This window comes from Miniopterus natalensis, chromosome 13, assembly GCF_054644295.1.
Source record: "Miniopterus natalensis isolate mMinNat1 chromosome 13, mMinNat1.hap1, whole genome shotgun sequence".
Classification (NCBI taxonomy): Eukaryota; Metazoa; Chordata; class Mammalia; order Chiroptera; family Miniopteridae; genus Miniopterus; species Miniopterus natalensis.
The window spans coordinates 56,211,935-56,228,784 of record NC_142093.1 but is presented as its reverse complement, the minus strand read 5'-3'; the positions used below and the strand labels follow the sequence as shown (position 1 = coordinate 56,228,784).

General features: G+C 37.8%; 1 protein-coding gene across 2 annotated transcripts in view; it reads left to right on the top strand.

Annotated features, from left to right (window-relative positions):
- MRPS9 (mitochondrial ribosomal protein S9) overlaps positions 1-16,850 on the top strand; it is a 48,477-nt gene that overhangs the window by 19,238 nt on the left and 12,389 nt on the right. For both annotated transcript variants that reach the window (XM_016199478.2, XM_016199477.2), the window contains exons 3-5: positions 5,207-5,269; positions 5,352-5,382; positions 9,382-9,461. In XM_016199478.2, the coding sequence (XP_016054964.2) occupies positions 5,207-5,269; positions 5,352-5,382; positions 9,382-9,461 (174 nt within the window). The remainder of the gene's footprint in view (positions 1-5,206; positions 5,270-5,351; positions 5,383-9,381; positions 9,462-16,850) is intronic.

Sequence of the window (16,850 nt, the reverse complement as noted above, 5' to 3'; positions counted from 1 at the left end):
GCTGGTGCTTTTTCCCTGGTGCCTGGTAGGTGCCACACACAAGCTAGGGCGTGGCAGCACATAGCAGTTGACAGACAGGTGAACATCTTCAGAGTTAAGTATTTCCTCCAGTGGTTTTCTGGTTAATTTCACTTATCATAATATTTCAATTCTGCATTTTTGTGCTAATACCGATATTTTTTAATAACGTATCAGAAAACTGCTAAAAAACTGAGCTATTTCAACACTGTCTTTGCCTTTATTTCTCATTTTCTTTTCTAGCTGTACTGAATCTTTCCTAATCAAATTTTTACATTATTTGAAATTTTATGTGAAATAACCCATTTATTCCAAACCATGTTACTTACTCTATTTGTAATTCTATTTGAAATACCCTCTTTAGCTTTATGTTGAATTGGAAAATTGTAATTTTAGTTATGGCATATTTTGAGAAGCCCCAAGGACTCAAGAAATCAACCAGTGGAAAACTTTATCTTTCATGAAATGTTTCCCAGTGTGGGGCAGAGGCTGTCAGGTGTAAGGAGTGAGGGTAAAGTTGTCTGCCATCTGCAAGCAGAGCTTGAGGACGTCTCTTGATCCTGTGGCTTTTTTTTTTTTTTTAGTATGTTTTTATTGATTTCAGAGAGAGGAGGGGAGAGGGAGAGAGCTATAGAAACATCGACGAGAGAGAATCATTGCTCAGCTGCCTCCTTCATGCCACCTACTGGGGATCAAGCCCACAACTCTGGCCATGTGCCCTCACCGGGAATCGAACCATGACCTCCAGGTTCATAGGTTGATATCAGCCATTGAACCACACTAGCTGGGTGAGCCTGTGGCTTTTGAAGCTGCTTGAGGAAGCCAAAGGGGCAAATTAGTGGGGGTAAGGGTAGAGATGGAGAGTTAAAATTATATTTGGAAGAGCTTGAATAAATGCCTTTCTATTAAAATAAATGTCAAGCCACAGTGCCCCAATAGACAATCGTAGGGGCATAGACTGTACCTGCCACTGGGCTAATTTCTCCTATCTCGACCTTAAATTAGGGCCAGATAATCCTTGTCAAGTACGATGAAATCTTAACATTGAGACTTGTGGGGTGGGGAGACAATTTGAAAGGAAGAAAGCAGGAAAGGTGTTGCACTTCCTTAGTGGGTCTTCCTCCCATTGTGAGGTAAGTTGGGGTCAGTGCCCTCATAGCTTATACAGAGCTTCCAGTAACTAGAGGCTGCAGTAACCCACAAGTGCTGCTGGTGACATTGGTGCTGAAATGCATTTTCATGCTGTGCAGACATGTATACTCTCCAGTAGCTGCATCACTACCAGAAGCAGGCTTTGGAAAGAAAAGTGATATGCCTCCTCCCCCTACCATGCCTGCTTTGAAGATAGTGGTGGGAAAGAGTTACTCTGGACCTAGACGGAAAGTCACACTGAAGAGGGGGAGGGTGCTCCCTGGAGGGCACATTACAAACAAAGCCTTATCCTTGGGTGGTAGAGGACCACTTGTGCCTTCAGGTGAGCCTTCCTAGGACAGAAGAGGAGGTGGGCACTTGTCATTTTTGTCATTGTTGTGCTTGGTTGGTTTTTCCCCAATGCTTTGTTTCTAGGAGGAAGGAGTTGCAAAAACATGCAGAAGGAGTTTTCAGTATTTGTCACAAAGAAAAATAGCTTTTTTTTTCCAGTAGCAGGTTAAGATTACAAAAAGAACAGAAGGCGGGGGAGGACAACAGGAGCTGTGTCAATAAGGACCCTTGAGTTAATAAAACTACAAGAAGCCTCATTGGGGACCTGGAGACTTTGGTGTTGTTACTCTCGCTTAAACCCAGATGCATGTTTGTAGGCTTGTCTGTTTTTTAGCACTTTCTGTATATAAATGTTTGCCATTCCTGCCGGGCTTTGAAACTCAGGCTGAAATGGGATAGTTAATCCAACTCACTTGCCTCAGACACAGTAAATTCAGCCCTCCTGGTCAGTAGCACAGGGCCTCAATAGTGCCAGGAGAGGTGTCAAAAAAGTCACCATTCCAGATGGTTTCCATGATATGGTTACCCATGCAAGCCCCCGGGAACCCAGTCATGAGCAGGAATATCAAAATGCTCCTGTCCAACCCTCTTACCTCACAGAAGACAATTAGAAATGGTCGTCATGACCAGCTTCATTGTAGAAATCTTCTCCTCAAAGACTATTTGGCTGTTAATACTCTTGTGACAGTATATATTTGTTAATTTAGACCAGTAAAATTAAATTACAGACTTTGTAACAGTTTAATGAAATTTAAAAACCTTGCCAAAATACACATCAGCAGTATCAGTACAGTGGTGCTAGCTGTACTGCATGGAGGCTTTGGTTAAACTAGTCTACTGCTGTATGGTTGCCACTAGCTATGTGTTAGTATTTAAATTAAAGTTAATTAATATTAGATAACATTTAGTTCCTCAGCTGCACTAGCTGTATGTCAAGGGCACAATAGTCACGTGGGCTACTTCCTGGCTGTCATACTGGACAGCGCAGATTATAGACAGTTTCCATCATTGGAGGAAGTTCTTTTGGGCGGTGTTGAATTTGAATTTTTTGCCCTGTGTTATTTGTTTATTTATTATTTATTTTTAAAATATATCTTTATTGATTTCAGAGAGAGGAAAATAGAGGGACAGAGAGATAGAAACATCAATGATGAGAGAGTCATTGATCAGCTGCCTCCTGCATGCCCCCGACTGGGGATCGATCCCACAACCTGGGCATGTGCCCTGACCAGGAATCAAACCCCGATCTCCTGGGTCCTAGGTTGACACTCAACCGCTGAGCCACGCCTGGCCAGGCTACCCTGTGTTATTTAAAAGAAAGAGAACATTTTGGAAGTATAACTAATACTCTGCAATTTCATTTTTATATTTTCTTTCATCAAAACAGTCCAAAATACCATATGATATACATATGTACATAATGTTATTTATAGTATATGTAAGAACCAGAACTGAGAGAGAAACATATTGTAGGCCAGTAATAGCACTAGACATTAATTCGTATACTTTTTCTTATGAAAGTTTCAATGATACAAAAAAGGAAAAATAATTGTACAATACGTACCATATGACCACTGCCTAGTTTAAATAACTTTTCACATTTTGCCATATTTGTTTCAACTGTATAAAGTAATTTACAAACATCATGGTGCTTTACCCCCAAATACTTGAGTATATGTCTCTAAAAAGGTAGGATATTTTCTTATAAAACCGTAATATTATTATAACATTTAATTTGAATGTAGTCTACATAGCAGGGGGTGGGAATATTTATATACAGGGCATAGAGAGAGAAGAATTGGTAGAAAGCAACAAAAGTTATTTGAGGAATAGCTTTGGATGTGCTGTTAGAATACTTAATTGGGAAAATCCTAAAGGCAGTTCAAGTTGGACATTGTTTGGAGCTAGAGAAATAGATTTAGGCTCTCCGTATGTACCTTTGCTTGAAAAGAAGTGGCTCATAGATGGCACTCTCACCTCCTCCCTTTTAGGGGGCAGAAAGGTGTTTGGAAGAGACCAAGAAGGAATTTGCTTCTATGCTCGTTCAGGGGACAGAACTGAAAAATTAATATCTTTTAAATACTGTAGAAATAATATAGGAAATAAATTTTTTTGAGGATCATGAGTTTATATTGATTTGTCTAATTCAAACTTAACATTACTTAACATTATATTTCTTTTATATTTGTATCTCTTCTACAATAAAATATTAGTAATTATAAAATTAATATAGTTATTTCCTTTATGCTGTAATATATACAAAATATTTCAGTTATAATATTAATATTACTACAAATAGTAAGCCCACCAAGTGGAAGATTTATTTGCAATTACTTTTGTCCTTAGAAATTAGGTTTATTTGTTTCTGCTTGTATTAGGTTTTAGAGGTTTTTTGAAAATTTTTGTCTTTAATATATAAAACATCTAGATGCTTCAAAGTTCAAGTATATGAAAAGGTATACTCAGAGAAGCCTTACTCTCATCCCTGTCTCTCTCGCTTCTCTCACCCATCCCTGAGTAGGTAATGATTTTTATTATTTTCCACTTTGTTCTTCCTGTATTTATGTTTGCAAAAAAGAAACCTACGTATATTTTTCTCCTATCCCAATATGTATTTTCTTTTTTTTAATCCTCACCGAGAATATTTTTTTCCGTTGCTTTTCAGAGAGAGTGGAAAGGGGGGAGAGACAGGGAGGGAGGGAGGGAGGGAGGGAGGAGAGAGAAAGAAAAGAAGAAAGAAAGAAAAGGAAAGAAGGAAAAGAAGGAAAGAAAGAAGGAAAGAAAGAAGGAAAGGAGAGGAAAGGAAGAAAGGAAGAGAAAGAGGCATTTATGAGAGAGCTTGTTTGGGAAAATGTAGTTTAAAACCTCTCACAACTTCTAAGAAAAGTTCAAAGAGCAGCCAAAAAAATCAGTGGGTGTCACTGTGGGCAGAGACTTAGGGCCTCTCTGTTCAGTGTTTTGTCTGATATTTGCACAACAGCTGGGCGTTAGAACGACCACTCTTGAGCACAGGACCACAGAAGTCGTATAGCAGCAGCTCTAGTGTTCCTGTAAAAGGGAGACGTGATTTGTGTAAATTGTTAATAACTAGTTTAATACGGTATTTCCCCCTTATCTGCAGTTTTGCTTACCTCAGTGTCAGTTACCTTTGGACTGTCTCAGTCCAAAAATATTAAATGGAAAATTCCAGAAATCGCTGTCCTGCTCCATCTCACCCAGGATGTGAATCATCCTTTGTCCTCTGTTTCCAAGCTGTAGTCACTCTCTGCCCGTTATCCACTTAGTATCAAATCCACTGTTGATGTATCACAGTGCTTGTGTTCAAGTAACCCTTGTTTTACTTAACTGTGGTCCCAAATCCCAAGAGTAGTGATGCTGGCAATTCAGATATGCCAAAGAGAAGCTGTAAACTTCACCATAGGTATGTATGTATAGGAAAAAACAGCACACATGGGGTTGGGGACTCAGCGGTTTCAGGCATCCACTGGGGGTCATAGAACTAGGGACTGCATTTGTTACAATTTTTCTTTTTCTTTTGGGGGATGTGTATGTGGTAACTTATTCTTTCATTTAAATATTTTGAAATGAGATAATGTCTGTGAAACTCTTAATGTGATATCTGGCACATAGTAAGCACTCAATAACTTAATCCTAACATTAACTGGTTTTTATAACAATCGTTAATTAACCTTTATGTGTATTTCAGAGAGCTATTGCTTATCTTTTCCCTAGCGGTTTGTTTGAGAAGCGAGCTAGACCAATAATGAAGGTAATTATCTTAATATTTTTAAAATTTTCACTTAGATATTTGTTACAATAATTATCTAATGTACTTTTAATTTCTTTTACAGCATCCTGAACAGATTTTCCCAAAACAGAAAGGTAAGTTCACTCAAGAATGAAGTAAACAGTTCTTTTTTCTGTATTATTATTTATATATCAGCAGTCACTTACATATGACGGGAGAAATATGTCCAAAAAGATATTACTAAGACTGATGTCAAATAGTTTATTACCTATGTTTTCTTCTAGGACTTCTGTGGTTTCAGGTCCTCCATTTAAGTCTTTAATTCATTTTGAGTTTATGTGATGTAAGATAGTGGTTCAGTGTCATTTTTTCTACATGATCTGTTCAGATTTTCCAACACCACTGAAGAGACTGTCATTTCTCCATTGTATATTCTTCCCTTTTTGTCTTATATTAATTGACCATATAAGCAAGGGTTTATTTCTGGACTCTCTATTCTGTTCCATTGATCAGTGTGTCTGTTTTTGTGCCAATCCCATACTGTTATGATTATTATAGTTTTGTAGAATAGCTTGAAATCAGTGAGTGTGATACCTTCAACTTTGTTCTTCCTTCTCAAGATTGCTTGGGCTACTTGTGGTCCTTTGTGATTCCATATAAATTTTAGGATTTTTCTACTTTTAAGAAGAATGCCATTGGTATTTTTCTAGGAATTGTATTGAATCTGTAGATTACCCTGTATAGTATAGTCATTTTAATGAAAATAATCCTTCCAGTCTAAGAACATGGTATATCCTTCCATTTATTTTTGTTGTCTTCAGTTTCTTCTTCAGTGTCTTATAGTTTTCAGAGTACAAGTCTTTTATCTCGTTGGTTAAATTTATTCCTAGGTATTTTATTCTTTTTGATGCATGTAAGTGGGGTTGTTTTCTTAATTTCTCATGATCATTTATTATTAGTGTATAGAAACATGATGGATTTCTTTATATTTCAGTAAAGTGGCCGGATTTTACTGAACTCATTTATTCTAATCAGTTTTTGGTAGAATCTTTAGGGTTCTCTCTATAGTATCATGTCATCTGCAAACAGTGATACTTTTGCCTCTCCCTTTCCAATTTGGATGACTTTTACTTCTTTTTGTTGTCTGGTTGCTATGGCTAGTATTTCCAGTACTGTATCGAATAATACTGGTGAGAATGGGCATCTTTGTCTTGTTCCTGATCTTAGAGGAAAAGCATTCACCTTTTTAGTATTGAGTATGATATTAGCTGTGGGCTTGTCGTATATGGCCTTTGTCATTTTGAAGTAAGTTCCTTCTATACCTACTTTGTTGATGTATTAAGAATTATACCCCTAAAACCTATATAATTTTATTTACCAATGTCACCCCAATAAATGCAATAAAAAAGAAAAATAAATTCAAAAAATAACAGTACTCCCTTAGAATCAGCAAAATATTTTTGCCACCTACCTATGTACCAATTTTACTTTGTGAATATAGGACAAAATGATTTTTTATGCTAAAAAATGTGAGTGAATTTGACATTTGAATAGATTATGACACTTATAATGTACTACTGCTTCCTTGATTAAAAGGTGAAGTCTTTTCCAAATTAAGTTAACATAAAAACCCTGCTTTACTGTTTAAAGCAAAGGATAAAAATATTGGGAAAAACAAAGACATATACGAATTGATACAGAAGCAAGGAATAGTATACCTAATACTAGACAAATTCAGGGAGATTGGGGAATGGCTCAATGAGACAAGAATGGTAATTTATGTTGATAAAACCTAGTATCTATTAAGTGGATTTGACGACCATGAACCTTTTTGCACCAAGCATTTAGCATTGAAATGTTTAAAGCAAAAGCTGTTAACTAAGTCTCTAAAGAATTTGAATAACACAGCATGATTTTATAACTACAGATATAAGTGCAAAGAATACATTTGCTATACAGATGTCAATGGAATATTAATAGCAATACCATGTAATAGTTCATAGAGAAAACTAACAAAGTCCAAAAAGTAGGTATTATATAGATTAGATTTTTCTGACTATAAAAATCAACAGAACTATAAAACTGTTGTGTTAAAGAGGAAATCAAAATTGAGATTACAGACTATTTAGAAATACAGATTATCTTTTTCTTCTTGGCTTAGTCTTGAAAGATTGTATGTTTCTAGAAATTTACCCATTTTTTCTAGATTGTCCAATTTGTTGGCATATTTGTTAATGATCTTTTGTATTTCTGTGGAGTCAACTGTAATCTCTTTCATTTCTGATACTATTTATTTGGGCTCTCTTTTTTCTTGATGAGTATTGCTAGAGGTTTGTTGGTTTTGTTTATTTTTGCAGCGAATCGACTTTTAGTTTCATTGATCTTTTTAATTGTTTCTTTTGTCTCTGTTTCACTTATTTTCGCTCCAGTGTTTATTATTTTCTTCCTTCTACTTACTTGGGGATTAGGTGTCTTGTGAGTGCCCGCTTCCTGGTTCATAGCTGTCTTCCCGTGTTCTCACATGGTGGAAGGGAACGGGGACCTCTCTGGGATTCCTTTTATGAGAAACTAATCCTCTTCATGAGGGCAGAGCCCCAATTTCCTCTCCAAGACCCCACATCCAAATACCAACACATTGGGGATTAGGCCGCAATATATGAATTTTTGGGAAGACAAACATTCTGTCTATAGCAAGTATATAGTGTAAACACAGGTTAAAACCATTTGTGTTTTTAAAAAACGTAAAAAATCTTTTATATTTCAGTAGATATACATATGTAAGAGCACCAAAGGAGTTTAGAACAATAAACTGTAGCCTTGCCTCTGGCAAGGGAATTCTAATATTTGACCTTTATAAGAGGAGTGAGCAAAAGCAGTCCTTAGAGGGAAACATATAGCATTGAATGCATATATTAGAAGAGAGATCTAAATCAGTCATTGAAGCTTCTACCTTAGGAAACTAGAAAAAGAGGAGCAAATTAAATTCAAAGTAAGCAGAATAAAAGAAATAAAAATTAGAGCAGAAATCAATGACATTGAAAACAGGAAATCAGTGGAGAAAATCAACAAAACTAGAAGCTGGTTCTTTGAAAAGATCAGTAAAATCTATAGCCCCTAGCCAGGCTAACTAAAAAATAAAAAAGGAGAGAGAGGATACAATACCAAGACCAGAAATGAAAGACAGGACCCTGCCACAGATGCCATGGGCAGCAAGAGGGTAGTCAGGGAGCCACCACAGTATACATCAACCAATATGCAGTGTGTCTGGTATTAAAATTTCATGGGGAGGGAGGCAATTAGGAAAAAAAGTCTAAAAGGTCTCCTTAATAAGGTTGATCATGAAAAACCATTTGAGAAACACTGCACTAGAGGACAAGTGAGATTCTAGAAAAACATGTATGTTAAACATCTTGATTTTGAAAGACACCATGAACACAATTAAAAGGCAAGTGATAGATTGGGAGAAAAGAGTTTACAACCTACGTAAATGGACAGGAGTGTAATCTTTAACATATTAGACTTCCTACAAATTAACAGAAACAATAGAAACATGGGCAAAGGGCATGGAGTTAGTGTTTGCTTGCATTCACTAGAACTGAACGGCCATCTGTACTTCAGAAGGAATTACACACATAGCACCTTTTGGGGGCCCCTTCTGTTTTAGACATATTAAACTCTACTGTATGTCATCACAGAGTTGAAACAGGGTGGCGTGGAAAAATCCGTTTAGTTTTTTCTTTGTTGTACTATGCCTGTTTCTAATTTTCTGAATGAATTACATTGACTATATCAGTTTTCGTTTTTAAGAAGATGGGAGTGCATTGTATTTACAGTCATACCTAATTTTTTATTTTGCCCTAACAGGATGATTTTGGCCAATTTGTGTGTGTTTATTTAAAACAAGTTATAGAAATTCTTGTGGTGAGATATTTAGGAATAAGTTCTGAAGTACAAACATTGTTTTATGTCAATGGGTATTAAATAGTAAAACTCCAAATATTAATGATTTTTGTTTCTTTAAAAGTTAATCAGAATTATTAACCTGTCTCATAACTGCAATTAAATACATCTATTTGGTCTCTCTCTGTATATTTTTAGTTTTGCTTATTTGTTTTCATCTGGCTTTTTATTAGCAACCCAGTGGGGAGAAGATGGCCGCCCATTTCATTTTCTCTTTTATACTGGCAAACAGTCATATTACTCACTAATGCATGTAAGTACACTACATTTATGATAAATAATATGGACTGTAAGCTAAGTAACTGATTATACCAGAGATTTTGCTAAGCTTCATGATTTACCTAGTATGTTTCATAATGGGGAAAAATAAGACTTCTAGAGGTAAGACAGTATGTTAAAAGGCTTTAGATTTTATTTCATTTTTCTAAAGGTAAACATTTATAGAATTTATAACAGAATGGTTTGTCCTTAAAATGCTTTTACTTACAGATTGAGATCATGTTAGGAGATAGATGCTCAATTCAATCATAGTGCGCATATGTGCAGTCCGGGTAAACCGTGAAACAGGCAGACGCCAATCTGTATGGATCACTGGCATCAGGGGCTGTGAAGCACCTTGGGAGAGACTCAGATAGTTAACTGTACTTGTTATTCAGACACAGTTGTTGCTTTTCATAGACTAATGCAGTGTGTGAATCTGGTGAGTCTAGAAAAAGACCTAAGACGTGCTTTCATTACATTGACTTGCCACCTGCATTGGAGTGGACTGGAAGCTTCTGTTTCAGAGCCTGCATGTGGTAGTGAGCAAAAGTGGGGGTTCCCCAGAGTAACTATGGGGAAACCTGGATGCCAATATCCAGGTTTAAGCAGCAGAACCCATTTCATTCTTAGAACATGTCAAGCTTTACTTTATTCATTGTATGATTTTTTTAGAATATTCACTGGGTTTCCCATCCACAGTCCAATTTCAGGTTGCTTGAGTCCCATGCACACATTTCCTCTGCTCCTTAGAACTGATGTTTGTTGGCGCTCCACAAACCCAAAAGGACAAAATCCCCACTTGTCAGGTACATTTATTTCTTGGGGGGGAAAAAAGAAAACCTTCTTTTCGTTTTTTGTTGACCTTGGGCAAATGAGCTTCTTGCCCTGGCAGAAATGAAATGAATGATAAATGTCGAGTGTGTCTTTGCTGAGTAATGGAGCTGCGCGCAGGCTTTCCGCTGCTGAGGTTGTCTCGCAGCGCCCGAGGCTGCCCGGGGACCCCTGCTGTTCATTTAAATAGGTATGTCAAATCTGCCTGCAGACGCCACTGGTTTGATCTGTGGTAATATTTGTGAAGGTTCCATATGGACTTAAGCCCCCTGCAGTGCTAAGAAATAATGTACAACGCTTCATGGTGCAGACGCAAATTTCCTCTGAAAAGGGATGCAGTGCTGCGTTTTAGCTGTCGGAGGGGATGATGGAGCTGACGCGCTAGGCCTGTCAACTTGTTACACGGATGGGTTGCACGCAGCGAGGCTGTGGAAAATCTGTGCCTTTTAACTTTTCTACTTAATCACGGCTGTAGCATTGCCTTTAGACTGTATGCTACATTAATTCCCTTCCTGCCTTCTGCCTTTCATCCCAAGTTTCACGGGAAAGGAAAGCATGCAGGTCTTGTGGAGGCGCCTTATCAACCAGCTGTCATCCCACAAGCCATTTGCATTTGTTTTGGCTGAAACTGAGAAACCCAAGGGCAAGATGTTTTGTTGCATTCCATCATAATGAAGAAATTACACTTTGTAGGAGAGGCCTAACTTTATTTTTAGTTTGCTTATGTCTTTTAAAAGATATCGCTCAAGAAACTGGTCTTAGTGGGTAATTAATTATTAGCATACTCTGAAAAGTCAAATTATATCTGATCAATAAATACTTTCTTTTTAAATAATACGGTTCCTGTTACATATAGGAGAGTTCTTTGGCTTTTATGTTTCAGTTAAATTCTGTAATTTAGGTCAGTTTGTTTCATTGAATGTTTTGTACTCTCCAAACTGTATGGGTTTAGTGTTTGTTTTATTGCTCATCAGAACAGTTTACATATAGGAATTACAGATATTTGGGGTTAACTTGAGCATTTTAATTTTAATTCAGATAATTAGTAAAAACTTGTATATTCAAAACTCTGTTCTATGGAATTTTAAAGTAATTGTATGTATGGGGAAGGATGTTTTCCTAAGAGTATGCACATCACTTGAGCATCGGGTGCGGTACCTTTGTTAATTACAGAATAGTCACACCGTCTCAGTTCCGAGACCACGCAGACCAATATCCTCCCAGATCTGGTTGCTGCTTTAAGTAGCATGTGACTCAGTACTCACTGGTGGGCTTATAACGTGGTTTTGTGGTGGAGTCAAGCATTGCACATAAGATAAAACGATAAAAGTGGAAACTGCTTCATGTGTTTGCTCTTGCCTTTGTTCCGCCTTCTCTTGGTGGCGGGGGCTGCTGTTCCATTCTTTGTGACCACGAGTCCACTCCTGCCCTCCCACTGCAGCAAGGGGATTGGCCCCAAAGATTGGCTGGCATTAAATACTTGGAATTGAGTGATTGTTGTTACTATTTCTTTTTGTTGACATAATTTCTTCCCATGTCACAGGGTAAAAGGCACTGAGCCAGATCCATTTTCCCAGTGTCATTGACCAGCTAGAATTGAGGCCTGGCAGTCATCGACCAAGATTTTTGACACAAACACAGATCTAGACCACACGTGCAGCTCTGCCAGGAGACCTTTCTGGTGTTGGTTAACCTCTGTCCTCTGTGCCTAGCTTCCTTTTAGTATTTGGTCACTGTTTGTGTATTAAGCAGATGTGTTACATTAAATCAACTAACAGATGATAGTCCTGATGCAGCTTACAGTTAGGGTAAAGAAATGCTTTAGTGGGCACTGTCCAGATGGCCTGTGATTGGCCCAGCTGATTTTTGCGGAGAAGCAGGGAGGTTTATGAAGGATGGTGAAGATGAGAGGAAGGAGCAATTTATTGTTCCTGCAAAGAAATGAAGCGCGACAGGAAAGGGTGCGGTGAGGGGAGAGGGCTGCTGATCATGGGCCCGGCTTGTACACATGTGACATTCTGGGGTTTGCTGGCAGGTGAGCTAGAGCGGGAGTTGCTCTGGACAGCAATACACTTCTTCACATCCTGGGAAAGCTGACGACAGACCCCTTACAATACAGTGAATGTGATGTCCATCTGTGATGGAGAAAGGATAAAACAGCGCCAACAGCTGATTTCTTAAGCAATAAAAAGTAGTTTAAGTGGGACGAAACCAGACTTGAGCTTCTCTAATGGTGGTTGAGTGTGAAGAGGGAGCTCCGTGCTGGAGGGCACTGGCTGCCTCGCTTTTTCCACTCAAATGGCCGTTTCTTTAACAGCCACTTAACCAGTGGAACTTGTATGCTTTTCAGACACGATTTAACATTTCAGTTTAGGGTTCCAGGAGCAGAATGAAGAAGTAAAGAGTAGAAGTTTTCGGAAACAGCTGAGCAGAAGTATAAAGGGAGGGGAAGGCTTTTTAAAGAGGAGTGTCTGCAAGGAAGACAGTGCTGTGCCACTGAGCAACTGAGCTGTGAGCGGCCTACGTCTAGGTAAGGGACAGTAAGGGATAGGCCAGAAGGTGTGCCTTTGGTTGTACCAGCCGGCGGTGAAGGGGAGAGTGGGCTGCATTCATGAACAAGGTGTTGGTGACCTGGGCAGTCATGGTTGAGTTTGTGCAGGTCCTTTAATTTTTAGAAAAATGTTAATTCAGATTGACTCATTTTATTAGTACGTACGTTTCTGAAAATTTAAAAATTCACTCATGAAAAATGAATTGAAAATTATTTAAAACTCATTATAGGGGGTGATTGTTTCACTCTGAAGTGGGAACCCTTTTGTAAAATACGGTTCATTAAGACCCCATGTCTGTAATTCAGTCTTCCCAACCTGCTTTCTGAGGCACACAGGTTATAAAATACTCTTCAAGAATGGGCCTCTGAAGTTAAGTTTCTTAGGGAGGGTTGCATACTGCGGCCTAGGAAACTCTTAGTAGCATGAAGAACTGTGAAGTCCTTCAGTACAGACACCTGTGGCATTAGCCCGTTGCTGTTCACACATGCTGGATCGTGGAACCCGTTCTACCCAGAGCACTTTTTTAAAATCAGCACCTGGGAAGGGCTGTGTAGCATATTGGAAACACTGTAAGTTGTCAAATATGTTAAGCATTTATTGAAATTTTACATGAATGATCTCTTCTCCCCAATCTTTAGGATAAGATTAGTCAGCTCTAAAAACTGCAGTGGGAATAATTTAGCACCTTACAGAAATCTCATTGATATTTAGGACAAGTTTTATAGTAAGCAGTGGAGTATTTTTATAAATTGAAGGAATTACATGTTCACAGGTGGAATTTTTACCCCCCAAAAGAAGTATAAAATTAGGGAATAAGTAGATCATTATATACTAAAACTACTTTGCTGAATTAAAAAATACACACACACACATATATATGAGAAACAAAACCAAGTGATTCTAATTCTGATAATGTATGACTGAACAGGATTCATTGCCTTTTGAAAGAAGCTCCTGGCTTATTTAGAAATTCTCCAGTTTGTTTTAAATGACTTAAGTGGCCATCCATGGTTGTGCGAGAACCTTCCAAAGCACAGCCCAGGAGGAGCGTGGGGCTCATCAGGTGCAGAGTCCAGACTCTTAAAGCCCACTCCTAGGATGTGGAGTCACAGAATCCTCACTTCCTGCACATCTTTGTAACCTTGTGGTGAATATTTAAAACTCTTGATGTAGTGCTTTTATCCGTAAAAATGGAATGAAAATGGTGAACCTTCTCAGGGTGAGGTGTTGTGAAATAACTACATTATGTAAAGGGCTTAGTTTTAGAAAGCCACAGACAACGCTGGCATGTCCGCGTGCTGCTTTAAGACTTTCCTGACAGCAGGAGTTAATTCAGGATTAACTCAGCAGTAGAAACTGCTGTTCCAGGAGTATCTGTAATATACATTGGAATCATTACTATTGTATATCTTGCCATGTACTAAATGTAACAATTAAAAAATTAAATTTTAAAAACTGATTCAACTTACTTCCTCTGGTTTTAATCAGTTTATGCATATATGTATAATGGTATAATTGTTATAATATATGGTGGTGTTACTTTGAATAGTAAAAATATGTGGTATGTGAGTTACAAGCTTTTTTTATGTAATTACGCCTGGGTGTGCTTTGCTAGAGTACTTTTCTGCATGACCTGTATAGGAGTCTACTTCCCTTTTTATATGACTAGCATTATATGATGTGTGAACTGTTAGCATATTGTTTATACAGTGAGAGCAAGGGTCTGCACTAGAAATATGTCGCTTGAAACTGTAGATCAGTAGCAGAAACTATGATAAATGAGTTATATTTATATTTATTTAATTTGACTTTGTACGTGCCAGTAGCCTTAAAATTGAAAATGTTATTTAGGAAATTGATTTTCTGTGATTAAAAAAAACCACAAATACGTAATTTTGAGTGTGTTACTTTTCTGTTTTTGTCTAGTATCTAAGATGATAGTTGTTATTATGTTATTGTATATTTGTATATCAAAATACAGTTGAATTTTCCTATACCACTCTCCCAAGAAATGTTATTTGTTTACTCTTCCTAAATTTGGAATTTCTAGATGATTAATAATAACAACCAAAACAGATTTCAGAAAACTAAAATCAGGTTTTTTAAACCAAAAATCATACTGCTCATGCTCTTGGAGGGTTTCGTTTAAGCACTTCTTTCCTGCAACCTGAGCATCTGGTATTTTCAAATTAGGCACCTTCTAAATTTGACTCATGCATTATGGAAATCTGATGGCATGAGGGTGGATAGGCTCGCTTTGATTTTATGAAATATTAATCATAGCTGTGATTAATGATTCAGCATTTCACATCTGGGTTATTCCTGTCATATTTGAAAATGATACTATTAAATACAGTATACAAACTTAGTGTAGGTGGGTCATACTAATTCTCTAGTGTCCCTTAAAAATTAAGTGGAAATTTAACAGGATACCAGAAGCTACCGGTGATAATCTGTGATGTTGACAGTTCCTGGCATATTTTATACCCTCAAGGAACTTTTATGTAAATTAGTAGACGTCTCTTCGGGGAGTTGAAGCTATAGAATGATCTACTTTCCAGAGAGCTGTTGTTTCTAACCAAGATAGACTCTCAGGAGTGGTTTTGTTACATAGAAAAGGAAGAAAAATAGAAACGGCGCACCAGTACAGTTGTTTCTGGATATTAGACTCCTGAGTGCCCTCTGTCACCCAGCCGCCATTTCTTGACCGTTAGCACAGGCCAGGCACTATGCAGAGCAGTTTACATATATTATTTTCCTATTTAAAGAAGTATAAGGAGTGATTTAATGAGCATTATGTAATTTGACAGGTTACTACCAACAAAGTATTAACATTTGCCATAAACAAATTTACCATGTTTGAAATTTGACATGAACTTTTCATGAGTTTGTTTTCTCGTATTCTGCATTTTTTTCTGATTATTTTACTTGCACTATTTATAAATTATTATGGAACTAAATATAACACTGGATGGTAATAACAAGGTGAAAGAAAATAGTAAGAAAAATATGGACTTAAAAATTGCTCAGAAGTCACTGGAAAATGATGAATTTAGCAGCCTAGACTTTGACTTGAAACTTACCTGGGAAGCAGGTCAGTTATTTTTATTTTAGTTGCCTTGGTTATTCCAGAAAATTAAATGGAGCCTTGCAAGCGGGAGGGTACCCTATTACTGTTCCTGGTGTTCTTCTGGATTTATATTTCCTTTGTTAGATCTGAAAGATACAATGCTTCTGACTTACACACTCAGAATCTTACTGTGCCCTCCTTCTACCAGCATCCCCAGACGTAGCAGTCTGGCTGGGGCCCAGTGAGATGCAGTGTGCACTGTCCACTTCAGACAAGTCGAGGAGGGTCTTTCCCTTTGTTTTACCTGTTCAGAGCACTTGAGAATTGCTTTCTCAAAATAGGTGCATAGAAATTTTTCTGATACACTGTTCAGTTGGGGTCACAACCCACTATCTGAGCCTTTAGAAATGAGTTAACCATAGTCAAATGAGGCTTGCCAGTTCTAGGGAGACAGTTGTAAAATTTTATTTAAGTTGAATAGCAGGTACATGTTTTATCTGTGGATGGTTCACATTAGTTTTTGCTTTCTTTAGGGTGGACAGTTGTTTGTTTTAAATTGTCACATATGGCCCGACTGGGCGTGGCTCAGTGGTTGAGCATCGACCTAGGATCCAGAAGATTGCGGTTCGATTCCCAGTCAGGACACATGCCTGGGTTGTGGGCTCGGTCCCCAGCAGGGGGCGTGCAGGAGGCAGCCAGTCAGTGAGGACTCTCGTCATTGATGTTCTATCTCTCTCTCTCCCTCTCCCTTCCTCTCTCTGAAATCAATAAAGATATATTTAAAAAATAAAATAAATTGTCACATATGTTCTGCTGCAGCTACATCTGATGGATTTGTACTTTGGATGTAGTTGTAGAGATAGTTACCCTTGATAAGGACACTAGAAGCGTCCCTACTTTTTCCTCTTGCTATCGCATTGAACTCGGC